General features: G+C 52.3%; 3 protein-coding genes across 3 annotated transcripts; 1 reads left to right on the plus strand and 2 right to left on the minus strand.

The window, feature by feature from the left end:
* Window positions 1–928: 928 nt before the first annotated feature.
* Window positions 929–2,615, minus strand: STEHIDRAFT_126154 (uncharacterized protein). Its single transcript, XM_007310726.1, has 3 exons — window positions 2,248–2,615; window positions 1,626–2,162; window positions 929–1,535 (listed from the first exon to the last, which is right to left on the minus strand). The coding sequence occupies exons 1-3, from the start codon at window positions 2,567–2,569 to the stop codon at window positions 1,192–1,194; spliced, it is 1,203 nt and encodes a 400-aa protein (XP_007310788.1). The 5' UTR covers window positions 2,570–2,615; the 3' UTR covers window positions 929–1,191.
* Window positions 2,616–3,762: 1,147 nt separating this feature from the next.
* STEHIDRAFT_150756 (ER-to-golgi vesicle protein transport Sft2) lies at window positions 3,763–4,929 on the plus strand (the record flags this gene model as incomplete). Its single annotated transcript, XM_007310727.1, has 6 exons — window positions 3,763–3,986; window positions 4,063–4,173; window positions 4,239–4,265; window positions 4,331–4,448; window positions 4,523–4,564; window positions 4,624–4,929. 6 exons carry the CDS (start codon window positions 3,763–3,765, stop codon window positions 4,732–4,734), a joined length of 633 nt encoding a protein of 210 aa, XP_007310789.1. The 3' UTR covers window positions 4,735–4,929.
* On the minus strand, window positions 4,923–12,700 carry STEHIDRAFT_172832 (uncharacterized protein; the record flags this gene model as incomplete). Its single annotated transcript, XM_007310728.1, has 13 exons — window positions 4,923–5,198; window positions 5,287–5,489; window positions 5,554–5,677; window positions 5,742–5,881; window positions 5,939–6,013; window positions 6,083–6,184; window positions 6,283–6,424; window positions 6,480–6,629; window positions 6,691–6,812; window positions 6,878–7,042; window positions 7,111–11,553; window positions 12,044–12,475; window positions 12,532–12,700. The coding sequence occupies 13 exons, from the start codon at window positions 12,698–12,700 to the stop codon at window positions 5,064–5,066; spliced, it is 6,402 nt and encodes a 2,133-aa protein (XP_007310790.1). The 3' UTR covers window positions 4,923–5,063.
* Window positions 12,701–13,616: the final 916 nt, after the last annotated feature.

The following is a 13,616-nucleotide window of genomic DNA, read 5'->3' on the forward strand; positions in this document are numbered from 1 at the left end:
CGGTTCTGCTTTGGCTCATTTACAAGGGTGGCCAGCAAATTTTCGATGGCGACACGTTGCGCAATAACTCATGACAACGTTTGACTCCGGGAACGGTTTTTTGGTAACCGGCCTCACAAAGGTGGATCTTATGAAGCCCACACTCACCCAGGCCGCGAAAGTCTAGTTCACTCCCGAGGGCTGATGGCACTGGTCAGCCTCGGTTGGCGACGAGGAGATAACATATGTATCTTTGGACGACAAGCTCAATGGCGTCAGGTCGACGTCTCACGACGGAATACTTATCCCTGCCATCGAGCCCTGCGCTCTCGATCCGATCGTCGAGGAGCAACGAACATAGATTTGATGGAAGCGACCACCGAGAGGCAGACGAAGGTGATCGCCATTTCGAGCACGGAGTTTACGACTATGGTGACCTGTTCTAATTACAAACTTATCTTCGTTAGCCACTTCGCCCTCGTCTCCAGGCCCCTTCACATTCCCTCGACTCGTCCTCAGTGCTCACTCACGCATTGCACAAGCCATCTGTATCCGTCCGTCGCGCTCTCTATCTTCGCCCACGATTTAGACGTCGCATTAGAAGCGTTGATCATGTATCACAGTCCTGTCCTCATTTTTGTTTATATCCCCCAGTTGTGTTTTGAACCATCCTACCCTCTCACACCATCCCTACTCCTAGAATACTCACAACCTTATGTCCCATATTCGGTGCGCTCGATGGCGTTGCCTCTGGTCTGCCTGCGTTCAATATCATGCTGCTTACCTGTACAAACTTATTGTATGTATAAGACATCGCGGTATTTTGATATGTACGGGATCGACAGCTTCCTCAGGCTCAAGAGCTTCCTTGTGCCTGTTCATGAACGGAGAACTTGCCTCGGTTCAGACATCTTGAGAGATCAGCGAGGAACTGATTGTTGTTGAATGACGACGATGTTATTTCTGCTACGTTATGAAGAATTTACAGATGTCCACGACTCGTCCAGACGAGAAGTAAGTTAGGTATATACAGCTGTCGCGAACCAGCCACGGTAAAGTAATCAATACTACGTTCCACGGAAACCTTCAAAGAAAAAAACCACCGACTGGGAAAATTTCATCCCTTGCATCATATCCTACATTGTTCCAAAAAGACTCTCTAGGACTCTTCATCGTCCTCTCCAACCACTCTCACTTCCGCCCCACTCAACTTTACTTATGCATAATTGTCATCAACCTTCCCTGAACCGGCTTCTCCTCCTCCTCGATCCCACTCTCGGTCACGCTCCCCAAGCTCCCACCGCTCCTTGCCTTCTGCTCCTGCTTCAACCAGTTCCCCGCGGCAACTGCGATCGCGCCCGCGGTCTGCACGGCGTGGCTCGCGAGAATGGCACCACCGGCTCCGACGTGCAGGGCAGGGATGGCGGGGAGGGTGCCGACGGTGATGAGAATAGCGGCGGCGGCGGACATGGCTTTGGGATGTTCGGAAGAGAGGAAGTCGAGAGCGTTGGTAGCGTTGAGGAGCCAAAGGGGAGCTGAAGTCGTCACGGTGGTGACTGTTCACATAACACGACACAAGCAAAGAGAAAACGAAAGTGAGCAAACAGCATAAAACGTGGTCGAAGCTATAGCATGAAAGCACGCACCCTCTCCGGGGGTTTGAGCAGGAGTCGTGGAGACGGAGTTGGGGCCAGATGCAGCTGGGGTGGAAGCTGGCGAAGACTTCCAGTTCCAGATCGAACTTTCACTCTTGGGCTCTTCAACTATCTGAGTCGATGTCACCGTCGAGTTCGAGGACGGGGTCCTTGACAGCCAGCTCTTGATCTGACTCGTGCCGACACCTGGGCTGGGCTCCGGACTAGCAACAGACGAGGCATCCGATGTGCTCATGGTCGACGAACGCCGGGGCGCCTTCGGGGGAACAGCCGGAGGTTGGTCGTCGGAATAAGAGTTGGCGCGAGAGCTGGAACGACGGAATTTAGAGGGAGGGGGTCGTTGTTGGTCAGGGACGGGCGGGAGACCTTGTTTGACGTCTTTGGCTTGGGATTTGGCGATGGTTGATTTGGACTCGACCTTGTCCCAGTCATCGGTCTCCTTCTCAGCGCGGCCACCGACGATCCACCAGAGACCCGAGGGTTTGCTTTGAACCTTGATGGATTCCGTCTTGGACTCCTCGAGCTCCCCTGCAGTGACAAGACCAAACAGCATCGCCAGACCACAACATCGTCAGATGAAAGAGAAGAGAAAAGAAGGTAGAGTGGTACTCACAGCCCATGTTTCTCATCGCGACCTTGAACTTCTTCCAGTTCCATCGATACTTCCCTTCCCCGCCATGCATCCTGACCAACACGGCCTTCAACTCGGTCAACCTTCCCTTCGCCTTCTCGCCGAGGAAGTACTGGCCGACTTTATGCCAGTACTCCTTAGGCACCTTGCGCTCGATGCAGCCAGCCTTGATCTTGTCCAGCCATTCATCGACGGGAGGGTCCTTGGATGGGTTGCCGTAGAAGATGGGGAGTGGTGCCGACCAGGATTCGAGTATGGGTTGGAGGTCCAATGGCTGGGCCTTGAACGATTCGAGAATATTCATAGTGATAATTAGAGAGTCTACAGCAAGTGATCAGGATGTTCGAAAAGTGGGTTGTGGGTGGATGTTGAGAGTCGTGCAGGGTTGGTGTCAGGGAGAACTCGTGACTTTATAACGAGAGGATTTGTCGTGGACCCGGTAGGTTGGCCACGAGTTATCGCTGCAGATCAAGAAGCTTCTTGACACGCACGTAAATAGAATGATCACTGCGACCAAAGAGAACAACCGCCGAGAATTCGACGGTCGTTTGGGGAAAGCAAAGGTTATCGAGGGATGGAAGCAAGCACAAGACACAGTGGTGATGCGAGCAGAAACACAGCGAGGGGTGCTTGCTGCTAGATTCGGTGAGCCCTTTATAATATTCTAACAGGGTCCGCCTCGTTGCGAGGGTATGCACAATACCGCGAGGGAAGCGCAACCGGACGGAGGGCTGCGTAAGTAGTCGATGTCGTCCTGGTCCGCACTTACTAACGTTACACGCCGAGAAAAGGCTGTGATACGGGAGTTGTGATCCGTAGGAACGCATCCAGATTGAAGTTCGTGGAGCGGGGTGTGCTGAGAAGTTCATTTGTGGCGTCCTGACGGTTAACTGAGCAAAGCAGCGAGGGGGCATGGGGAAGAAGCCCATACCCTCCGTTCCACTCTCTGAGGGGAAGTCACAAGCGGCATATAAACAGATAGGATATATAGCAGACCGAAGCAGCTGCCCTTTAGCACGAACGCAAACAGCTCGCGGTTCCAGGGTGTGGTCCAGTCGATCATATCCTCCATGCCTCCTCCGCACCTCGACATGGACTAGGGCCCGGACGTCTCGAAAGAGGCAAAGTCGGCCAAATCACCACGCAACATGCAGGGTTCAAGGACATTTGACAACCCCAAGAGAACACCAGGAAATCCAGTCTAGCTACACGCCATAGGTGTGCTTTTGAAGGCAGTGTAACCAGCAGGTCGAGCAGCTCGTAGCACCTCGTCCACCTAGTGAGCAAAAGCTGGCCATTGTTTCAACCCTGAGGAAGAATATCAGGATCAGACACATTTCTTCAAGGTCTTGAAGTGGTCGTAGTGGTTGTTCGTGAAGATGGGGATGTCGGCCACCCCATTTGGACAAGGGATGCCCCTCCCCAGCCGTGGCTGCGCGTCATCCCTTTCGTTCTCGGACCTACTCTCGCTCTTACTCTCATCTTCCTCCAAGCGCTATGGCACCCCAACCAAGTACAGAGCAGAATTTCCGCTCTAATCTCTCTCAATTCCGATGGGCTCAAGGCAACAATGACGATTCACAACAAACTCAAGCCAGCCAACAGTCGAGTAACCCGTTCTCAAGGTTCTATAACGCGGTCGGAGGCGCCTATATACCCTTACGCTCGACGGATCGATCGAATGAGGATGAGGCATATTTCGCGCTGTCGAGATGGGAGAGGTGCGCTGCATTGGATTATTATACAGAGGTTGTACGAGTGTTGACGAGCAGAATTATGGGTGGGAATCGGTGTTAGACTGCTCGGGTTCCTGGGATGTTTAGCAGGAGCTGCTGTTTGCTTTGCGGTTGCATTCTTCACGCTACCATTGCTGGCTCTTCGACCGGCCAAGTTTGCTCTAGCTTTTAGGTATGAAACCCGCCCATCAAGTATCGTTATTGCCTTGTTAACTGACAAGGGAAACGAATTCTCAGCTTGGGAAGTCTACTGGTCATGTTCGGGTATGTTAACATGTTGCGGTCAATCTCTTCGAGACGTTCATTCTATCTTTGTTTCGTCGCCCTAGTTTCTCCGTACTAATTGGACCAATAAACCACGCAAAACACCTCATCTCGAAAGAGCGACTGCCCTTCTCTATTGCTTACCTCTCCAGTCTCGGTCTCACGCTATATTTCGCTCTCGGAGTACGCGTCTCTCTTACATCGACCGTCCTCCCGTCAATTGAACGCCCGAGCTAACTGCCACACCTTCTCCTTAGCCACATTCCTACCTTGGCTCACTTCTATGTGCAGTCGTCCAGGTACGTCGTCTCCTGGCTATTGTGGCGCGCCACACCGGTTTAACACGTCGTGCATTCAGGTGGTCGCACTGGTATCATATATCCTTGCATATTTTCCCGGAGGTATCCAAACACTCCGTTTCGGTGGCCAGATGGCTCTCAGAGGAGCAGGCAGTCTCCTTCCTGTCTGATCATGATTCATCCTCCTTGTGCGGCTCCTTGTCAAATACTTACTTTTACATACACTTACTATAGCATGCGGATTCTTTTCTCTGATTGTATACGGTTAATGGGGATCATCGTCATCAAAAATTGCTGCCTAATGTCAGGATGATTCTCACCAGGTATCACAAGTAGCATTTTGCAAGAAAGCACTTTTGCAGAACATAAATATGAGACTAACTACACGAACCCGACGATGTGAGAGATGCGGAAGGGTACACGGCCACCTTCACCCAGATATCTTACTTTTATTCAAACAAACAGACAAGCAAGCAAAATAGGTAAAACATTCAAGTGTTCAGATCCCAAACCCATCAGACACCCAACTTTCCGTGTCTTCCACCTGCATTCCCATGGCGTCTATCAACCGTCTTGCCATAACCTCAAGATACGCAAGATTAGACCGCCAGTCGTGTCCCGTCAATTCATGATCCTGTCCCCAAAACCAACCACGATGAGTTCCAATAACAACAAAACAGGCGCCGGAATACTAGAAAATAGAGAATCATGAAAGTACGCACGAGATCCAAAGCCCCCACTCTCTGTATCGCCGGCGCCAATCTCCTCGCTACATCCATTCTGAACTCATCCTCGTCTGCCGCTGCAGACAGGTATCGGACCAAGCCCGCCGTCGACGTCTTTAGCGAAGGATTGTTAATGTGGCGGCCCTCGGCATAGAAGGAGATGTGTCGCCACAGTAGCAGAAGGAGCATCTCCACAGAGGCTGTACCGCCCGAAATTTGACCGTTAGTCCTGCAAAGAAGCTATTTATGATAGCCAGTACGCACCCAAGAGCGTTTTAGCATCATTCAAGAACTCGCCGCGTAATCGTTCCCATTCCTGACATATGAGCATCCGTTTCTGGCCAATGTTGAAATCTGCAAGGAGTTCCTTGTCGGGCAGGTTCACGAGCTATGTTCATCCATGCTTATGGTTAGTCCGTCTGTATACGGATCAAGATGTAAGATAGGCTAACCTCTTCGATGTTCTCGACGCGTATATGATCCCGAGCAGCAAGCTCGGCCGTGATATCCGCGATCTGCTTCAAGGTGTCGGCTAGGTCTACACAAATACCGTGCAAAGCTACGATAGCATCCCCCACGGTCGGAATAGTAGCTGATACAGAGAAAGTATTCAGGACGACGGCTTTTGGGAGCTTGAACGGCGACGTACCCATCAATCGAGTCGCTCGCTCTTCATGTCTGGGCGTAGTCGTCACCGGCGACAAAACGAGTGTAATCTCCGGCTCTGCAAGGTCATTGTAAGGCGTAACTGAGCATTTCGACGTCATCGCAGTTCGATTCAACACCGACATACCTGTGAAATCGCTCGCCATGCCCAAATAGACGATCAACGCCTTCCGAAGGAGCTGCTCTTTTCGAATGACCTCAACATCGAACTTTGTCTCTTCGCCGAACCCTGAACCACACCCCATACCCATATCGACGATCAGTACATCTTTTCCTCATGATTCGGGTGCAGGGAGCGCGCACGTAAGAATTGGACGGATGACGTACCGGATGCAATGATTGAAGCGTTCAGTTTCTCTGTGTCCGTGTATGGCTGGATGCGGCGAGCCCAAAGGTCGTGCCCTAGACACCTTGCTGAAAGACTCAAGAGCGCGGCATGCACGTTACCAAACCCAGAGTTGGCGGAGACCTACGGAACGTTCAGCATCAAGCAGTACGAGCAGTACAGATAAACGATGACGCACAAGTTCAGACTTCGGCACTTGAGGGAATACCGAAGCGCAGAGGGAGACTAGGAGATGAATCTCGTCGAGAGCGGACAAGGAAAGTTGTTCCTCTTCGCTCTTGAGCATGATCACGATGGTGTCTCGATGGCCCGAGAGGAATTCAAGGCCCTATAATGACATCAAGTTGTGTGAGTTCCAATATTAGGAAAGGCGAACCAGTCAGACAAACCTGGCTCAGTGCAGTTGCATGACTTGGCCCAAGTGTGGCTAGTAGTCCATCGACAAGTTGTAAAGCGGGCATGAAGAGCTGGTGGTATCGCTGGACTGCTGATGGGAGGAAACTGTCGTGATCTGAGGACACCTGACGTGAGTTCACCGAAGACGCAGAATAAAAAAGAGTCTGGGGAAACACATACCCAAGAAGGCCTGATCGGCTTCTGGCCGTGCGTCCAAGTAATCACAACTTGCCAGTGTTGAAAGTAGCCTCGCCTCCAACAACCGCTCAGCACCCTGTCTTGTCTGCGCGACCTGGATCAACAAGGACATCTTGGCCTCGTAGATATACAGTGGGTTTAGGTCATCTTCAAGGCGACGCCAATTCACATTAGCCGTGGAATCGATGGCGCGCGATCGAGTGGAAAGGGCATACCAGGATCAGGTTTCAAAACGGACTGCAATCTTTCATCTGCTTCTTTCAGGCCTCTGGCAAAGTTCATCAGGAACCCGTTCTTTGCCATCGTCCCCAACACCAAGGCTTGTCTGTCCCCCCTTGCCAGGTGGACTAAACAGTCCAAAAGCATGAACGCGACCGTCTTCCAAACTTCCGTCCCGTCAGTCGCATCTCGACAAATGGTCGTCATTAGTCGCTCGATAACGGGCTTCATGACAGCGAGGGTACCCTCTTCGAGTGCAGATGGGGTTGAAAGATGAGTGTTGGGGGAGAAACGGGATGAGGTGGGTGTGGCTGAACGGAGAGAGTTGGACATGGAGGTGCTGTCGCTGAGGAAAGAAATTTCACGGAGTGAGAGGTTGGTGGAGCCCGCCAGGGAGAGACTGAGATTGACGGCCTTGTTGTCGGATGAGTCGGGAGATGAGTCGGATGAGATGAGGTGGAAGTAGTTGATTAGCGCGGCGTAGAGGTTACCACGGACTAGTTCAACACGATGATCCGCGATGCATTCCAATATACTTCGGAATAAGGCATAGAGACGTTCCGCAGGAAGAGAACCGGCGTCCGAGTCCACACCGGCAGATTGGACCAATCGTTGACTGCGCCTGTCCTCCCGAATTTTGGTGATGAGGGAGAGCGAAACCTCAGCAAAGAGAACAGCTGTCGAGTCGGTGATCGCGCCTGATCGGATGATAGGTGGCAACTCATGTAACAGGTCAAAGAGCATTGTCTCTCTCCTGTCCCTCGGCAGCTTCGCGAAACACTGTACGAGTGTCATATCCACCAGTCTCCTCCACGCCTCGAACCCATTCGCCACAGCGAATTGAACCTCCCGCCTATGATTCTCCACCGCGCAACTTTCCAGAACATAGGCCGTCTCCGCGTCCAACTTCTCCAGATGCGCGGGATTGACGATGTGGCCTTGGGCGTGGAGGACTTTCCTCGCAGTAGAAAGCATCCCGAGCAACGCGTTGCGATCGACAATCTCGCATCCCTTCTCGTCCAATTTCACACATTGTCCCAAGCCCAAGCCCCCTAGGAACTCGAGCTCCACTGCCGCCGCCTCGGTAGTCAAAGCCAGACTGTCGACCCACTCAAACGAGAGTGACTGTACGAACTCAATGATCCGCATGTGCGTCTGTCCGATTTGGTGCGGCTTGAATGGCCTAAACGTCTCGTCCTCCCAATCCTCGTCGACCACATCGTCTATCTTCTGATTCCCGTAAATCAGATCTAACAGCTCTCCTACGCCACGGAAATGTGCCTTCTTCGTCAGGACGTGCAGATCCAAAGCGACGAGGTCGAAAATGTATGACCGCAGTCTGAGGAAGGACGTGAGCACAGAGATTGATGTCGGCACCCTCGCCCCATCCGCGTATTGGACTTCCACGGTTGGCTCCGCAATCCCCGTCGGTACTTGGAATGGTAATACCGCCAGTTGCCTCGCAAAGAAATCCTCCTGCGCCCTCAAGTACCGCATCGTCATCTCCGACGTGTCTCGATGCATACACATCTGGTACAATATCCTGTAGTACCGCTCTGCTAGCTCCGGGAAACCTTCGAAGAGAGGTCGACCTTGAGTGCTACCTGCCTGGGCGAGTTCACGCTCTTTGCCTTTCGTGTGAAGGCGGGGCACACCGATGTTGACCCATTCGAGGATGACATGGAAGGGAGTTTCAAACCAGTCTACGGCACGGGGATCTTCGATTTGCTTCACCTTGGTGTCGCGGAGGAGGATGAGGTGGGCAACGTTGGGATACTTGCTGCCCTTTGCAGTGTTTTGGGAGAGGAGGTCGAGGGCGGCAAGGCGAACAGCTTGAGAGAGGCTTATTGGAAGTTCCTCCATATCGGGAGCACCAGCACCGGTGTATTGTTCCGTGTCGTCCTCCGCAACGTCGATATCTTCCAGAGATTCGAGAGCAAGGATGCTACGATAGGCGATGACAATCTTCGTGCTTTCAGGGCTCTCGGCGAGTATCGTCGTCAGGTTGGGAAAGGCGGCCGAGGTCGAGAGGATGGTAAGTATCTTGACAGACAGGAGCGCGACCTCGGGATGCTGCATATGATGGGCGAACGCCGCGATCGCAGGTGCATAATGCGATTCGAACGAGAGCGCCTGGTCCAGTTTCGTGAAGAACGATCTCGGGCGAACGCCACCTACAACGATCATATTCGCGTCGGGATATTCAGCCGATAGCGGGACGAGGACGTCGAGGAAGATGTCCTGAATTTCGAGCACTCGATGCACGATTCGCAAAACTCGGGTAATGGTGCTCTTGAAGACCGGTTCCTCTGACTCGAAGTTTTTGTCCAGGAGCTCGATGCCGCTCGTGATAAACCTGAAGATGGCTTCTTGGAGTGATGATGCGTTCGTGAGCAGCCGGGCCATGATTTCGTATCCTGGGTGGACGAGCAACGGAAGGAACGACTCTCCTCTGATCTGTTGCTCCTCCGCTGACGCCAGAAGGGCCTCAAGGTCGAAGCTCGCTAACGACCGTTCCATGAATGCCAAACAAAGGTCGTACATCAACCACCTATCCTTCTGAACCCTATACTCCCTGAGCGTTACCCTCAAGAATACCTGGTCGATCACGAAAGCGACGAACGGCCCTATCCCGGGCTGTCTGTATCCTAGTCCAAGGTTATCTGGCACCGTATTGATCGGCTCAGCATCGACAACACGGCTCTTCAGCGGGAGCCGTTTGGGTGTGTGAATGAGCGTACTGAGAAGCCGAAGGAAGGGGATCGTCCCGGGATACTGTCCACCCGGCTCCTCAACCGTCTCGAGCTCAAGTTCAACACCTTTCTTGTTCAGCGAGCCTCCGGTCCCGCGCACATTAATGACCTCGAGTCGCTCCATAAGCGTCCACACCGCACGACCGATCTCGACACCGGGAAGGCCAGCACCGGGTTCGCAGAATGCGGCCAAAGCCGCGAAGATGGATCCCTTGAGTTCGACGGGTACAGGAAGAGGAACGAGCGACACGAGAGTGGGGATCGCGCGCAGGTGTGCGGTACTGCTCAATGCTGTCCGTGCGTTGACGGCATATGTGACGACGTTGGAGAGGAGGCGAAGGAAGGCTTGAGCAAGCCAGACGTCTTTCGGTGTCAGTGTGAACTGTGGTTGTTGTGGCACATGCTGCTGAGGGTGGTGAGTCGAAAGCATGCCAAATTGCGAACTCGAAAACGAAGGAGGGGGTGGTGCTGGTGGACGTGTGGCCGAGGAGCTGGCTGCGGCCCACGACTCGAGGAGTTGAAAGATGGCGGACCAGGAAACAAGTGCACCATTTGCCGCTGAGTTCGATTGTGGCAACATGCTCCCCGGGATGACCTCACCATTACCTCTCGCCATAAAATTGTACGCCAATTCGCTGCATTGTTGACCCTTTGCCAGACCAGCGAGCATATTGTACAACGCGATAGACATGTCCAGGTCTCGTGGCTGGGTGGACCATACTGACCATTGCAAGAACGCAGGTAGTTTCCCGGCCGATACTTCGTTATACTCAAGCCAGGAAAGAGGCTGCGAGCCCGGTGGGCTGCAGCCCCAGAATTGTAGACCACGTTCAGGAGGTAGAGCAGAGAAGAGTTCGCCGATGAAAGTGAAGAACATGGCAATGTCGTTCCGTGTGATTGAGGTGCTTTTATCGAGCTCTGTGCGAGAGGTGTGGGATGAGCGGAAAGCCCTCGAGCGATCGGAACGAGCGTTGGCCAAGATCACGTCTTCTTGTCGTTGCTTGATCTTTCGGAGCTCGGAAGATGCGTGAGTGATGATTGAACGGACGAGGGTCTCGAATGAGCGCAAGACGACCGGCTTGAACTCATCCCCGACGAAATCGTGTAGTTGTTGCTCTGCTTCGGGAGCCGATCGCAGCAAGGAGTCGGCGAAAGAATTTGATTGAACGTGGCCTTCGCGTTTTTCGAGCTCGACGACACATGAGGTGAGGTAGGTAAACGCGTCTCCCTGAACGGCATTCCATACGTTGGTTTCCAGTTCCTCCGTCTTGAAACCTTCGCGATGCTCCAATGTCGGATCTCGATGCCGTACCTCTGTCAGAAACAGGGTCCATTTGAGTAAAATCGCTGCCTTCAACCCGGGATTCTTCCACTCCGTCGTCGGGCTCAACTTATTCTTCATGAGTGAGAGCGTGCTGGCATGAACTGCGAGGTCATGGCGGTTCGTGATTGATCGTGAGCGCGGGTCAATGGGATCAAAAGCAGCGAGGACGGTGGTGAGGATATAGTATGTCATTGCATGGTGGGGGTTATTTTGCAGCCAGGGAATCATGCGCTCGATTTGGTGAGAGGAGACAGCGCCAAGGCGGACCAGAAGGAAAAGAAGAGTCGCGAGTGACCGTCGTTCATATTTGAGTGACTCCAATCTCGGGAGGAGGGCGTCCTGTCCCCAATTAATATTTTGCCCTATGAATGAACTCGTCAGCGTTGTTCTCTGCAACAAAATTGTTCGATAAATAGCCTGTAACGAAGATGAGATCGATCTGGCCCAACGAGACAGCGTAAACCTATCGTGATGTGAGAACTACAGGCATGTGGGCAAAGGACTGTGTCTGTTCGTTGTTCCGTAGAATGCAACGGAAAAATGTACGTTGGCAGTTGACTCTATTGCCAAGTAGAAGCGTCCAGTTCACTCTAGAGGTATATTATCGTAGTAGCGATATATGTCGTCATCTTATGACATCGTATGCCGAGGTCAACCTCTGCAACTTCTGCATGGCTTCCCCAGTTTACTCCATTCAAAGCTGGAGTTCGAGATGAGGGCCGTCCTTTGGACTCAAATTTGAGAGACGCTAGGCCAATTCAGGCAGAAAGACTTGTTGGCTGCTATGGCCTTCAATGGGCGCTCCTGGCGACGACCATTGGGCAGCAAAGATCCGTATAGAGTGTGGCTCACCTTGGACATCTGTCGTACTGACAGCGTTCTGCGTTTGTGTCTGTGCTGTCGCTATAGCTTGCTCTAACGCCTCAACCTGCACCAGAATCTTCTGGGTAAGGCTCTTTGGCCCCAAGGCCTCCCCCAGAAGGTGTTTCGTGACAAAATCCGCTAGACGCTTGTGTAGTTGGCTCGACTGTTCTGGCACTGCACATTCGGTGATGTCGAGTAATAGTCGGAGGCAATGGACGATGTCTGCACGTCTTTGATGATGCTCTGCTACGGTCTTGATAATGAGTTGTTCGGAAGTGATGTTGGGGTTGGTTCTTGTGACGAATAGAACGAGCGAGCCGACGTAGAACTCGGAGCAATCGAGAACTTGGGCTATGGAGATGATCTGGTATCCACCATCCGCGTTCACATTCTGCTTGACACCATTAATGGTGAGTTTTCCTTGATAAAAACACGTCAGAATCTACAGTCAAGGAAAGGAACATGGCCGAACGCACCTTCTCGCAAGTCCTTCTGTTCAGCTTCACTTCGTGGTGGAACATCGAAAAGGTTCAAGAGGGTTGGTCGTGCAGAAACCAGGAGTTCAAATAGTTCTCGTTCGTCGTCGACTGTTCCTGTGGAAGAAAATGAGAGAAGGGTACTGCGAAGGTGGGCGAGGGACTGCATCAAGGACGGTGGCGAACAACAAACACGAACGCGTCCGGATTTCTGCACGCGTTGGGGTCGTGGGAAAGTGTGGCGGAAAATGAACATGAATCGTGTCAGTGGCACCCCTTCTCATTTCGATCCTGCACCTCGACTGGTTTTTCAATCTCACTTCTCTCCTAGCTTCTGAATTACTCCTTGTACCGATGGATTTGGGTATGCTGGTGGTCCCAATATCACTCGCTACTCGCGTCCCGCCTTCATGTCCCGCCTTCATGACCTTCGATTTTTCTGGGAGAAACTTAGACCCCACTGGAGCATCAGCACCGCTACTGAAGGCTCATTTTTGGCATATAGTAACTTAGTGCCTAAAACAATCGATGTGCCAGTGTAACCCGCATGTCCCGTTCCCGCTGTTTTCATTTCGGATCGTCGCCACATGCTACCACATCGTATGTTTCTCCCGCTCACCCTTGGTATTTTTGACGGTCAGACGACTCGTTGCCGTATGGTCACGGAATGTATGTTTGTTTCGAAGTTTCTGAACTGTCTATGTCTGACAGGGCACGTTGCTGTGTGTTGATTAGACTCTGTCAATTGTGTTGGTCCACCACTGCCCCTCTGCGCGTCATTTTCGATTGCTCGTGATGCTTGTGGATCCGGGGTGCCAGTCATTACTTGAGGAATCAACGTCCCACCGAGAACGGGATGGTATCATTTGCATGGCATCTCATGCATCAGATCTTCTCCACATCCAGGCATTTGAAAGGTCTGCAGCCAGAAGACCTATAAAATGACTGACACTGGGAGAAAAGTTGCACACATGTACCTAATCCCAGAGTCATCAGGGCACCACTATAACGCTCGTCCTTTGCAGCACGTATCAGATGTCGCCCGACAGTGCTTCTCAATTGTGAGCCTTTGGTTGGACAGACAC

This window comes from Stereum hirsutum (assembly GCF_000264905.1).
Source record: "Stereum hirsutum FP-91666 SS1 unplaced genomic scaffold STEHIscaffold_21, whole genome shotgun sequence".
In the NCBI taxonomy this organism is placed as follows: domain Eukaryota; kingdom Fungi; phylum Basidiomycota; class Agaricomycetes; order Russulales; family Stereaceae; genus Stereum; species Stereum hirsutum.